Source organism: Rhodnius prolixus, unplaced genomic scaffold, assembly GCF_049639745.1.
Source record: "Rhodnius prolixus isolate KJV_2025 unplaced genomic scaffold, Rpr scaffold_15, whole genome shotgun sequence".
Lineage (NCBI taxonomy): Eukaryota > Metazoa > Arthropoda > Insecta > Hemiptera > Reduviidae > Rhodnius > Rhodnius prolixus.
Genome location: NW_027411605.1, coordinates 7,625,385 through 7,640,003, shown reverse-complemented (window position 1 = coordinate 7,640,003; position 14,619 = coordinate 7,625,385). Strand labels below are relative to the sequence as shown.

Sequence of the window (14,619 nt, the reverse complement as noted above, 5' to 3'; positions counted from 1 at the left end):
GTTAAAGGGAAGCCTACTCCGCATCTCCAAGAATTCCCCTAAAAACAGCGTGATCTATAATAATAATTCAAGGCACTATTAGCCTATAAGTTGAAGCGCCAAAAAATAGAAGTAAAATAATAATCTAAATAAAAATTACAGATCTACGTTTGAATGCTTAATAGGGAAAGTTGAAAAACAAGGTTTGCGAAGTATTTAAAACAATATTTTTCTGAAAAAAATAAAACATCATTTAATATTAAGTAATTTTTGTACAAAAGAAGGTTATTGTATTAATTTAGGAGTTTAATAGTACATTCACTCTGGCCCAGAATACTATTGGCATAAGATAAAAGTGATAATATAAAAACATATTCCAAAAACAAAGTTGGAAGGAGAATGTTTTGAATATTTAAATTTAATTTTTCTTCATCTATGGATCTTAAAAAAACTTATTAAAAATTAAGGAACTTCTGTACTAAGCTGAACTCTGAGGCAAACTGAAGAGGGTAATTATTCTATTGCACAAATTCGGTAACCAAAAGTTATTCGTCTTACTCTCCGCAACTCACATCAACTATTTTAAATATGATAGTTAATATGTCGAAAGCTTTTTTAAATTATTTCACCAAAATGATACATTCAACAGTTTCTTGTAACAGATATTTGGTAACCCACACCACTCATTTCCAAGTTACGCAAGAACCTTCCCAAACTTAACTTCAGAATATGGTAGCTTAAATGTAGCTGTCTAGATTGTGAACAAACCATATAATTAAAACTTAGGAACTTAAAAATGACATAAGAGATTAGTTTTGTAACGACTTGAGCAATCTTTAAACATGGTAAATTATAAAATGTGATTGTCTTCAAATACAGATCATATTACTTTATGAATTTAGTAATTCATTAACTAATATTCATAACCATGACATTACCTTCTCTCGTATAATTTGTAGTGAGGGGGTGAGTGAGGGTTTGTGAGAGAGATAGAGAGTGGTCAATAAAGAGGCGGCAAAAAAAACGAGCTATCTAAGGAGGAGTTATGAATTTTTAACACGCTAACTGCTTTGAGTACCACAATAGTAGCTACCAACTTCCTCTTCCCGCAAAACTGTTACTACAACGAACGAATACTTTGCAACAGCTCGCTGAATCCAAAACTTGTAGATAACGAATATTAAAATTTTAAGAATAAACATACTTAGAAATTATTCAAAATTCAAGATTATAAAATACTGATTAAGAATATATAAGATTAATTCAAAACGCCACAAATATGTCGATTATAATGATTTATGTATGTTATGACCATAGTTATATCAATTTTAAATTCACTGGCATGATTGTCCATCGATAATTTAATAAAAAATATTCTCTTTAATACGCACCAGTATTAGTTGGTAAGAGTTTCTCTAAACAAATTGATTCTGATGGATTGATATGGAGTGATTCGGCTAGCGATGCCAATCCATCTAAAACTTGAGTGACTTTCAATCTTTGCATCGGTTGCACCATTAGACAACCACCTAGAATGAAATTTTATTTGGTTAAAAAGAAAGAAACCCATTGAGGCTCCCACATGACTATGACTTCTGAATATTGTTTTCACTTACTTTAGCTCAAAAATGCATTTAATACTTTTAGTTTTACGTTCTACCCTTAGTTCAATTACTTTAACTGATTTTTTTTAAATGAATAGATACCAATTCTGATGTGTGAGTCTGATTGGTTTGCCAAATACCCATCTACGGCTGCTATCGTCTTTTCCTCTGCCTATAGGATAGTGTCCTTTCCGGAAGATAAAATTGACGTCGTTATTTAGTTCAAAGTCACGGCTTTATTTATTTATTTAATTTCAGAATGTTCTGCATTTCCCTCTCTAGCCAAATGAGACCTTGTAATGTGCCCTATTGCAGCGATTGGCGATGAAATTACTCACCCAGTCATTTTAGGGAAGTTCGAGCAGAAGTATAGCCCGCATTTAGGGATGAATGCTTCACTAAGTCAATTCCACCCTCCCCTACATAGATCACCCTAAATATTCTGAAGAAAGCGATTCCAAGTGGATTCTAGTAGAGTGCATTTATTTCTAACGACTGATAACTAAACATCCCAGCTTCTTACAGAAAGTTTCGGGCCTACCACCCACACCGTGCCCCTAACGTTTCCCCAGATTTTCTAAAAATAGCTCTTTCCAACCAAAAAGAGAACAGGGACATTCTAAAAAAAAAAGAGAAGGCACCCCTCCCACAATGTCCTCTCCACATTAAAGATTGAACGTGTTCCACTTCATCAATGTGTACAGCCCTTCGACCTAGGTAACCACCCATGCTCAACTGGGAAAGGTTACTTATGAGGGAGTCCGGTACCTTGAAGGCTACGACAGTTATGGACATGTTCCATCCATCCATGTTCCAACATGGGTAGTACGGCGCTTTGGATTAGAGTAGGGAAGTGTTGGAAAAAGAAAAGAAGGATGCCTTTCAATGTTGGATATTTCGCTTCTTTTTTTTTTGCCTTGGCCAAGAACTTTTTACCTTGTCTTATTAAAAGTATTCTGATATACCTACCTAATATTTATACTTACTTATGATGCTATGAAATCCTCGGTATTTTGAATCCGAGGTAGGTATATTATAATTAGCGTTGATAATCCTTAGATTGGAGGAATCTTCAAACGGATGTTTATTAAAACAAAGCACATATAACAGACACCCAATGGCCCACACATCGACGGCTGGCCCTATTTCAGAATTATCCCATGTGTCTACCACTTCCGGAGCTCTGTACATAGGTGTTGTACACCTGTTCATCTAGAAATATGATTTACTTAATTAATAATTCAATTCAAACTCGGACCCACAATGCACAAAAAATTAATGAATTTATCAGTCATATCCAGCTAGTTTTCTTTTACTATTCTCAGTTTTGGATTGTATATTTTCAGAGCCAAGTTCAGGAAAGGAGAATCTGTTACCTATTAAGCCCTTACATACGGCCTCATTCACCTTTCAACTATTCTAGCAGTAGTAGTAATAATAATAAATAGTACTCGCCTACTTTCAAGCAGGGCTTAAGGTCCAACAAACAGATAGGTACGTGAACGGGGGAAAGCACCCACTTCATATTAACAATCGATTTCTGAATTTGTTAGTTCTTCTATTAAAAAGCTCAGTTTCTATTAAACTGCTATTAATAACAAACGCATTAATCTATAACTCATACTTAAAATATTTTCTCAGAAAAATGTATTTAAGAGGTCTTCTTAGAAAAAAGTTAAGCTAAGCTCTCCTCTAATGTGTCGTTTTTATATTGTAGATTTAAATATACAGGGTGACCAGAGTTATATGCTCCACCCATTTTTTTTTGAACGGCGGGAAATTTCGAAAAAATAAAAAGCACGTATTTAAACAACGTCGGTTAGTTATGTATTTTCAACAATATGGGTGATGGTTGCCCAGCACATAATGCGAGAGTTGTTCGACGTTACTTGGACAGAAATTTCCATGAAAAGTGCTCAGGAACTCATTGTCCGATCCAATGGCCACCTCGATCTTCGGACTTAACCCCAATGGACTATTTTTTGTGGGAATATCTAAAAATTAAACTGTACAGTAACCTTAATCCCGTGGCTTCAGTCGAAGATCTGGAACGTCGAATAACTCTAGCCTGCCTAGATCTTGACTTTGACACCATAAGTGCTGTTACAAACAGAGCATAGGAGTCCAGAGTTTTGGCTTGCCTATCCGTTGATGGTGCCCAGTTTGAACAGCTTCTTTAAAAAAATAAGGTAATTTTGACATTAAACTGAAATTTATTTTTCTTATTTTAAATTACCATAACATTTGAAAAACCTAACCGATTTAAATTTTTTTTTGTTTTTGTTTTTTTTTAGGAGCTCAAATACTATAAAAATATGCAAAAAAAATATAACTTTACATTTAAAAAAAAAACTCGAGATATTGGGGTTTAAAAAAAATGGGTCAATCACTGAAAATAAACTAGACTAAAAATGATTAAATACGTGTTTTTTATTTTTTCGAAATTTCCCGCCGTTCAAAAAAAAATTGGGTGGAGCATATAACTCTGGTCACCCTATATGTACGATATGATAGCTTCAACAGAAAATACGACCGTGGAATACTATCTTAGTCACAGATCGCATGATAACTTGCCTCTGGACCTAAACATAAATATTCGCGCACATCTCTCCAGGCCCTTGAGGAGTTTGAGCGAGATGCCTGGAAGTCTCAAAGACCCCTGAAGAAGTGATTTCTCCCTACGGGTATAAGTACAGTTAAATATTACCTGATCTTCAAGCATCGCTCTCTGTTGAGCGCTCCAAGAATTGTCCGGTCTAAATACTTGGGTAGTCGCACTTCCAAAATCGCATAATTTAATCTTACCATCATTGCTCAATAGTAGATTCTCAACCTGAATTTGGCAGGGAAACAGATAAAAATAACATTTTATTCCATAATTGCTACTGGTGGTAATGCTTTTAAAATAACAGACATGTGTACAGATAGAACGAAAAAAAAAAGAAGATATAAATAATAACCTTTAGATCTCTGTGAACGATGGGCGGAGTTTGTGCATGCATGTGCTGTACTGCTTTACAGGTTTGCCATATAATTTTGGTAACAATATCAGGCGGGAGACCATTGCTGTTTTTCTGCATAATTTCCACCAAAGTTCCACCTGCAATTGTATTTTAAAATTTCATTCTATAGATAAGTAATACACATAACAAACCTAGCTGTGAGAAGAAAAAAAAGTTATAAAGGCCAATTTAGTGTTATTCAACAAGTTACTTCTTGTTCCCAAAGTCTTCGTTCAGACTTAATTTAACTGATTATTTAACATAGATGTTACTATGTTAGCTAAACCTAAATACTAAGTCTCTTTTTTTAGTTGCCTCCGTCCAGGACACCTAATTGGTAGTTGGACTTAAAGCCCGCCTGAAAAAATAGGCAATTACTTAACTTTTACTAAGTCTCTTTTACCATTTCCTCAAAGCATAGTAGTCATCCACCAAACAACTTCTTGGCAGCCTAGTAGTCAAGCTAGCAATTGTGGGCAACTGTTTTGAATTTGGAAAATGTATACAAGTGCTGATTCATAATCAAATCCCTAATTTCCACCAATTTTTAAAGGAACAAAAAGGACGTTAAGTTCCCATGGATTTGAATGTTCGGATGCTCGGAAAATAAAAATGAGGAGTAAAGATTTAACCAGTTTAGGGACCGATGTGCCGAGAAAATAAACAATCGAATGCCAGGAAAAAAAGTGTTACCCTTGTATGTTACAAAAGCCCCACAAGATGAATTGGAACAGCCACTTCTTCAGGGATCTTGGTTCTTTGCGCGTATCATAACTTTTATACTGTTTTGGAGCTGTTCACCCCAAGCACATATTCCTCCCTTCATATTGACTTTGGATTAATAAGGATTAGCAGTAAAGAGTCAGGATTCAGGATTAGGATGCTGATGTTCGAAAAAGCAATACTGCCGATACTGAAACCAGGGATCGAAACTGCCTCTTGCCTCAAAACCCAGATGAATCAAGGGGTGAGTAGGCCTCCTTACTGAGCAGTGGAGTACAAACCAGAATACCAGGATATGGTAAACCCTATAATTACTCACATTCGCCCAATGAAATTGCCTTGATATCGCCAACATTTGGAAACAAAAAATACAGAGCTACCTTTACAAAACACTTACCAGTATAAAGTTCCGTCAACAGTAGATATTCACTCATCCCATGGCCTGTCTGTGATTTATCAAGATAGGAAGCTGCTACAAACTGTATTATATACGGGTGACCTGATAATTTTTTCTTACATAAATATGGTTAAGGAAAAGACTACAAAAATATCTTGATTATATTCAAATAGCCAATATAGCCAAATGATATTATAAATAAGGATAATGATACTGTTAATCTAAATATACATGGAGCTGGAAGGATACCAAAACATTGATTTCTTGCATAATCGCTTGACTTGCTTCTTCATCAGCAGCTAACAATCTCTGAAAAGCAGAAATTGAGACAGACATTAGTCACTTAACATATATAATACTATTGTCGAATGGTCTACATGTATATATGTAGTGTGTGCTAAGTTAATTGTAACTTTCATAGGAAAATGTTTCAAATAAAAGTTATAAATCAAACAGATGTGCAATCAGTATGCCAGGTCTGAAGAAAACAATAATGCTTTCGAGAAAAGCTTGAAAAGCTGAATTCAATAGAATGTCACAGTAACTTACGAACTGATTTTAATCAAATTTAGAATTTCGGTTACAACAATTCCATTAAAGTTTTGCCAATATGAAGTAGTTATATAACAACTTGAAGGGAGAGTTCTACCGCCTTTAACATCAATTCTTTTGTTTCTCGATGTGCGCCGTAGTACTATGTAAATACATATTACATTGTTACAATAGCCCTATTACTAATTTTAAGTACGTTCACGTGTGACTGATTAGTGCTCTGTATTAGAGCAAACCTCTTATTGTTTAATCATTGGTGCATCTTTGTAACTCACAAGAGAACAAGAGAAAAGACCAGTAATAAGTACCTATTTTAAAAACGACTATTTATTACCCAGTTTGGTTTGAAATGTAATGCGCACCAAAGAAATCAACATTTAAGTATTCAATTTAGTAAAAATAAGAACAAGGGGAATCAAATTTATTTTTAGTTAGATGAGCAAGAAGAACACCATATGCTCTGTTTTTGGTTTCTCTGTTGAAGTTTTGCCTTCAAATTGCTCGATTTTATTATCTCTAATTTCATCCTGTATGAATGGATGTAGATATAATTGAAATAGTGAATGATGCAGAGATTTAAATTTACTTCTAATTTTGAATAGGAAAACTTCAAGTTAAGATTCTGGTAGCTCAGCTCCACATGAGCTTCGTCATTCCATAAACTTTTAATTTCAGTTGCATCAAAATCAGAAATCACTGACGACCGGAATCTTTATCAGTACACTGCTAGCCAATGGACAACCCTGCCCACTACCAGGCAATGATTTTTAATAAGCTCTCGCATTTCACTATATATTTCATTCCCATTATTATTACCCAAGTGATTAGACATGGAATTCCCAGTTATTTCCTGGAAAAGTATTTCAAACAAAAGTTATCCTCACAAACAATTATTCTTCTTAAATTATGTTCAAAAACAAATAAACTAAAGGAATTTTCAACTTTATATAAAGACCCTAAGTAAAATAAACTGTAATAACCACTTTATCTGTAACAGTCTTCATGTGAATAGAGCTAAAATTTAGTTGTTTTATTTATAAATAAAAAAATAATCCAATTTACAGAAACAACAATAAAAATAACATAAATAATACAAATAGTTCTATCTATAATTTAGGTTTATAATTAGGCGTTATCATTTTATTTTACCTTTTAGAGGTTTTTATGCAAATTTATACAACACAAATAGTTCAAAGAAATAGTTGTCATCTGGCTTTATTTAAAAATTTTTGTATATCATTGCCAAAGAAATCTAAGTTAAAATGATTGGCTGTCCGCATCATACGAAAGATAAGGGAGTAAAAAACGTAATTATGTTTGCAGTACGGTACACTGAACGCAGTAGAATGTCGTGTAGTATGGGATGAGATATTAAAAGAAATTAGAGAAAGAAGGTAAGGACAGTCTATTTGAGAATGGAGAAGTTTGTAGAGGAAAGAGAGATCATAATAAATTGTTCTGGTGGCAAGTTGAGGAATATTGAGAGTGAGCAATAGATCGGAATAGATAAGGGTTTCTTTAGGAATTTTCAAACGGCAAGCCAACCACCGAAAGAACTTGTTCTGAATAGCCTCAATGGAAACCATATGAACCTTGCAAAACTGACTCCAAATTAAATTGAAGTCATTTCGGAGAAATCCCTAAAAACCTGAATACCAGAGAAACAACTGGATTATTTTCTAAGAAATTTTTAACCAATAAAATGTGAAATTTGGCCAAAATTTCATTTAAAAAATTAGCCACGGAAACAACCGAGTCTTAACTAGAGCTAGTCATGAAGTAAATACTCCAAGGCTTGCCATTTTTTTTTTACCATCCAAGAAGTTTCGTTATAGGCAAACAATTATCTTTCTTAAAATATGTTAACAAATAAACTTCTAAAGGAATTCTTAACTTTATCTAAAGACCCTAAGAAGAGTAAAGTATAATAATCACTTCGTATGTAAAACTTGTAAGCGTAAAAAATCATCTTCAAAATCAGAATATGGAACTGAAAAATCATTTACTTTACAAAGACATGCACCAACGACAAGTTTAATTTCAAAATATGTTAAAAAAAAAAATCCAAAAAGTTTGCATTTCTCAATTGATATTTAAATCAATTCAATATCATTCTATATCAACTATCTAAGTCTAAAAATTGTGTATATTCCCAATAGTGCCTTCAAGCTTAGAATTTCCATTTTGCATTATTTATTATACTTCCATATAATCAACTTTTTTTTCTTTACTTTCCGATTTTTAAGCAGGTGAAAAATGGTACCTAAATGAGCAACAAGAAATAACGAATACACCTTATTTGCGGAGCAAATTTTGAATGCAATTCCAAGTCAGTATAGCTCAAATTTTAATATTAATAAATACATCTGTGAAATGTAAGATCTTCTTTCAGGAAACACTTAATAACTACTGTTTTTAATATTTTTAATTCGAGAAAAATGGAGCTATCTAAAGACACTAACTTCCTGCCTTAAATGTTAAATTTGTCCAAATTTTCTAACATTGAATCACCTAAAAATCCTTACCTTCAACGCATATTCCTTTCCTGTATCAATGGCTTGAGCAACAAACACGAAAGCAAAGCCTCCTTAAACAAAAAACGACAAATAAAATAAATTATTAAGATTTATAAAGATTTGTTTTTAGTTTTATTACCTTCAGCAATAACCTTTTTCACACGTAATTTTACGGAACCAACTTCAACTAATTGTCCAACTAATTCATTGTTTATGCCTGCACTGGAACTACTGCTGAAGTATCCAAAAGCTGATTTAAATAAATCTGACATAATGCAAATTTACCTTAACAATTAAAACGTTCAATAACCTAATAAACTAAACATAAAGTATAACAGCAAGAATTCATTGTAGCATAATCTACAATAATGAAATTTAATAATTTTACCACCACCGAACAATTTACAACGAAGTTCACTTACTTCACGTTTACAACCTAAACTGACCTAACGCAGAGTTCATACTTAAAAGATCTTTACAGTCACCACCAATAAGCGCAGCCAACAGTACCGTCTCAAAATAAACCAAACCTAGCATTTTTAACTAAGTTTATCATTTATTTATTTTTTTTAATACCTGTAGAATAAAATAGAAATTATAAACACATTCTTAATATATTTCCCTAAACGATATTATAATATTCTAGGCTGGGGAGAAAGTTTGTGGCCGTTCAACATCTACATATGTACATATGTATGTTTAAACATAAACAAAAGTAAATAAATAAAATAAAAGAACTTGATAGAAGTTACAAAATTATTTTACCATACAGTACTTTCAAACGAGTAATTCGTTAGTTTGCATTTAGTTCCCCTATTTTCCTAAACTATTACCTAATACATGCAATATTTACAAGTGTTTCCAAGCCAACACCCAGTCAGAAGCGTTTGGCTAGAAAAAAGATCAAAGCAGAGTGTCGTCATAATGATTTATTATACATTTTAGTGTGAAATAAGCAGCGAAATGCTGAACCACTATGCTAAAAAGCCAGTTGCTTCATGAGCACAATACATCAGAGATTTTTCTACATTAGTGTAAACTTTTTGAAGAACTTAAAGAAACACTCTTCATTCATTCACTTTTTATGAAAGACCAGTTACTTGAGGTTAGCAACTTTTCGTTTGCAAAATTAGTCCATCGCTATAAAATCAACTTACATAATGGTAGGTCAAAGTTGATTAGAAGATCTCGTAAAGATTATACAAAAACTTCAAATATCGAGTACCATTGCAGAAAATGAACGACCAGTAATAAAAGGCAAGGATTTACAGGTGTCCTATATTTAAGACTTTAAAACCGAAAGACATTTGCTCTTTTAAAAAGTGTAGACTACTGCAGATACACCACAACCAAGCTATTAAAAATGGAAAGATAACAGAAATCAATTTAGAAACCACAAATACAATATGCAGGATTGCATGATTGATACACAATAACTCTATGTTTTACAACTGAACTTGTTCAGTCCGAGATGTGAGATTAAAAGAGGGAGTGCGCCTGAGTGTACTCCAGTTACCAATTCATAGAATAGTTTACATTAATAATAATAAGGAAGAGAAGAGAGAAAGGGATTAGCTGAGTGGTTAGCGAATACTAGATTCCAACGTAGGGATCACGGATTCGAATCAAGCTGCTGGTCCTTAGATTTTCTCTTCCCAAGACTTTCTTTTAGTCCAATTTTCGGCGATGGACAATGTTGTTTGTAACGAGAGAAACTATACGGAAGCCAGCACTGAAAAAAGCTGAGGGCACCAATGACCTGAGATGTTGAATGTTTCAGGTCATAGACTCCGTTTGTAATGCAAGGGGGAGAAAACTGGTAAATTACATGGAGGAGAATGATTACATTTTTTTGTAGGTGGCAGATCTCGTGGAAATTTTTAGGAAAATTTCACGAGCAGGGGAATGAGTATTGTGGATATGGCTTGGATTTCGCCAAATTTGTTAAAGTATGTGTGTTTGTTTTTAAAGTATCAACTGAGTCAGAAATAACCTGTCATTTACCTACAATCATTAGTTTAAGTAATGTCGTAGCTGAAGTGCTACAGAATCCACCAGATAATATAGTTGATATAGTTAAATATTTCTTATAAATGAATGAAAAAGAGTACCGTTGATTTTATAATGTTATTGAGTAATTCAATTAGAATTTATTATAACTCTGAACATGTCGATCTACTTTACGAAAATCTTTGTAGCTGTTTTAAAATTAACGGTATCTCTTCTGGTATATTAAAAAACTTAATTTAAATTCAAAGTTTCGTTACAAAGGGAAAATTTGGTTTAATGTGCATGGTAAGAATGTTAAGAAAAGTTACTAACAATTGAAGAACGGTAAGTACTCAGAAATTAGTTATCTCTTTTATTGAATGTAAAAAATCTATAGGAAAGTTATTAAGGACGTAAAGGGAAAATATTACTGTGAACTATTGAATGATCTTTCTAATACTCGTGATCATAAAACGTTTTGGTTAGAAATGTAACAATAAAAAAGTAAAAATATTTCCACCAAGACGATTAATTTAGAAAAATTTGTGGATTTTTATGGGCAACTTTACGTTGAAAGAAATACAGTAAATAATTAATTAGTTGGTATTTCAAACCTAAAACTTGATAGAGATATTACACAAGAGGAATTACAGGCAGCTATTAAAAACAGTAAAAAAAGAAAAACCCCTTAGATGGTTTGCCTATTGATATATTTAAATTAATAACTCCTGCTTGGCAACATTATATCTTAAATTTTTTCAATTGTATTTCTTGTAACGAAAAAGTTCCGGATAAGTGGGGAGGGAGTCAATTGCTTCATTTATTTAAAAAAGGTGATCACTATGATCCGAGTTGTTAGCGAAAGACCGCGTTACTTAATTCAATTGTCAAGTTCTTCACGTCAGTATTGGCAGCTAGGATTATGTGTTGGGCTGATCAAAATAAAAGTCTTCCAGAGGAACAAAATGGGTTTGGACTTGGCCGAGGATGAACGGATAGCATTAATATTTGTTTGTCTAATAAAAGTCCATATAGTGATATTTGTGTTTAAATATTATTGTGTTTATTTTGTTATCCCTCTAACAAAATGGCTTCGAAAAGAATTAAAATAACGTTAGAATTGAAACGTAAAATCATTGAGAAACGAGAAAATGGTGTAAGTGTGGCTGATCCCCTTTTATTTTAATTTATATGAAAAAATTGTTTCGCTTAACGAGTATTTCGCGTAACGAGTAAGGTTCTGGAACGAATTATGCTCGTTAAGCGAGGTTCGACTGTATATAACACTGTGGGAAGAATACCTAGATTGAGAATGTAATTGAAGAAAACTATATTATTTGCGATAAAGCCAGATTAATTATTACATATTATTATTAATGCTTGACTACTACTAAAGTAACAATTACTTTAATCGAAGAATGAACTTAAACCGACGATTTTTATTTAAAAATAAAAATAAATAAATAAAATAAACAAAATCATTGATGTATGTTGGTGTAAACATTTTTTAAAAAAAGTTTTTGAATTTTTTAGCCTCATATTTTTTTTTTATTATTTGTTTTTATAAAGTTTTTTTTTTTAATCTGTGTTTAATAGTTTGTTGATTAGATATTAAAATCAATCTAAGTTAAATGGTGTTCTACTTGAACAAATATTTTGTAGATGAAACTGGCCAGCATAAGGGTCTGTGACATCTAATAAATTCTAAAAAATATTAATGAAAATTAATGCAGTAAAATTACTTAAATATTAATGAAGTATTAATTACTTGAAAATTAATGAAGTATTGGGTACTTGCTGATTTGTGTACGTTTTGGCGTTTAATAAACCCTTATACTTAACTTTTTAAACTGTAAGTTTTTGTTAAGGAGATATAGAGTTAAATTTGGTTTCTGTTCTATAAAGAGAAAACATTAACTTCAAATATCTTGAAAACTACTCGATAGATTTCGTTTATATTTTACCTGTATATGCTGACTACTATTCTCTATAATTGCATAAATTTTATCAAAAATCTATCGTGCGGAAAACATGAAATTTAGATTTAAAGTTTGTTTCTGTTCTATAATGTGAAAAGTTTAACTTGAAAACTATTCGATAGATTTGGTTTATATTTTACCTGAATATGGAGACTACTATTATTGATTTATCTGAATATTGCGACTAACTAACTCTGAATGTATACGTGGATAAGACTAAAATAGGGCGCATGGGAAAGTATTAATTATGGAATAAATTAAAAAACTTACTTGGATGCTCAAAAAATCAACGATTGCTGGACTAATTTGCCGGGATTTTGGGTTCATAAATATAATGTAGAATTTACGATCAAGCAGGTAAATGAAAATGATGTATTAAAAGTGATTAAAAAATTTGGACTACAAAAATGATCACTTTAGTTTTAAATTAAAAAAACATACAAGCTTAAATTCATAACAATCCGGCTGTATGAATGTTTATTTTGCATTCAATTAATTATTTTTCAGCTGTTTAATTAATTTCATAAATTTATAAAAAAAAAGAGAGAACTTGAAATACATTGTTATTTTCTTCAATTTCAGTGCTTAACAAGTATCATCCTAGAAACATAAGTTCAGCAGATAAAATAAGAAAACTAGTCTATGAATACTTTTTTGACCCACTGTATCTAGAATTTCAATAAACCTCTAGTCGCATTAATGAATAAACAAAGTAATTTTTTCTCAACTATAAAAACTAAAAAATCAGTTCCTTCAATCAAGAAAAGGAACCATAATTTCAGCAATTCTTGGGCACCCCCATTAGTTCTAGAAATGTTTAAAATATTAGAAAGGTTCATTACAAGGCAACTGTCAAAATATCTGGAAAATAATAAAACGTATTTATAATTTAGTAACAATCTATCGAGCAGAAAACGAGATATTTAGAGTTAAAGTTGGTTTCTGTTCTATAAAGTGAAAATATTAACTTCAAATATCTCGAAAACTACTCGATACATTTTCATTATTTTATACCTGTATATGGAGACTTCTATTGTCTATAATTGTGTCAATTTTAGTAAAAATCTGTCGAGCAGAAAACGAGATATTTAGAGCTAAAGTTGGTTTATGTTCTATAAAGTGAAAATTTTTACATCAAATATCTCGAAATCTACTCGATAGATTTTGTTTATATTTTACCTGAACATGGAGACTACAATTCTCTATAATTGTATAAATGTTTGCAAAAATCTATAGTGCGGAAAACGAGATATTTAGATTTAAATTTTCTTTCTGTTCTATAAAGTGAAAAGTTTAACTGCAAATATCTCGAAAACTATTCGATAGATTTGGTTTATATTTTAATTGTATATGGTGACTACTATTGTTTATAGTAGTGTAAATTTTCGTAAAAATCTATGGTGCAGAAAACGAGATATTTAGATTTAAAGTTTGTTTCTGTTCTATAAAGTGAAAAGTTTAAGTTCAAATATCTCGAATACTATTCGATGGATTTGGTTTATATTTTACCTTTATATGGAGACTACAATTGTCTATAACTGTGTAAATTTTAGTAAAACTCTTTCGAACAGAAAACGAGATATTTAGAGTTAAAATTTTTTTCTGTTCTAAAAAGTGAAAATCTTAACTTTAAATATCTCGAAAACTACTCGATAGATTTTGTTTATATTGTACCTGTATATGGAGGCTACTATTCTCTATAATTGCTTAAATTTTAGTAGAAATCTATCTAACAGAAAAGAAGATATTTAGAGTTAAAGTTTGTTTTTGTTCTATAAAATTAAAACTGAAACATCAAATATCTCGAAAACTACTTGTCAGATTTGTTGTATATTTTATCTGTACATGGAGACTACTGTTCTCTATAATTGCATAAAT

The 14,619-nt window shown here is 31.7% G+C and overlaps 2 protein-coding genes across 7 annotated transcripts in view; one reads left to right on the top strand and one right to left on the bottom strand.

The window, feature by feature from the left end:
- Window positions 1–13,216, bottom strand: part of aux (cyclin-G-associated kinase) — a 41,887-nt gene extending 28,671 nt beyond the window's left edge. For 2 of the 6 annotated variants that reach the window (XR_012459107.1, XR_012459106.1), the window contains exons 1-8: window positions 8,913–9,269; window positions 8,783–8,844; window positions 5,955–6,014; window positions 5,706–5,820; window positions 4,544–4,683; window positions 4,291–4,416; window positions 2,570–2,795; window positions 1,371–1,508 (exon numbers count right to left, since the gene is read on the bottom strand). Coding sequence is in view for 4 of the 6 variants with exons in the window: in XM_074129839.1 (XP_073985940.1) it covers window positions 1,371–1,508; window positions 2,570–2,795; window positions 4,291–4,416; window positions 4,544–4,683; window positions 5,706–5,820; window positions 5,955–6,014; window positions 8,783–8,844; window positions 8,913–9,045 (1,000 nt within the window). In the remaining 2 variants the exon portion in view is untranslated. Of the gene's footprint in view, window positions 1–1,370; window positions 1,509–2,569; window positions 2,796–4,290; window positions 4,417–4,543; window positions 4,684–5,705; window positions 5,821–5,954; window positions 6,015–8,782; window positions 8,845–8,912; window positions 9,270–13,011 lie in introns of those variants that run through there. The other 4 variants (XM_074129841.1, XM_074129843.1, XM_074129839.1 and 1 more) reach the window with 4 other exon arrangements.
- The window catches only part of LOC141455036 (dnaJ homolog subfamily B member 12), a 42,516-nt gene continuing 38,728 nt past the window's right edge, over window positions 10,832–14,619 (top strand). The window contains exon 1 of the mRNA XM_074129861.1: window positions 10,832–11,107. The gene's annotated coding sequence lies outside the window, so the exon portion shown is untranslated. The remainder of the gene's footprint in view (window positions 11,108–14,619) is intronic.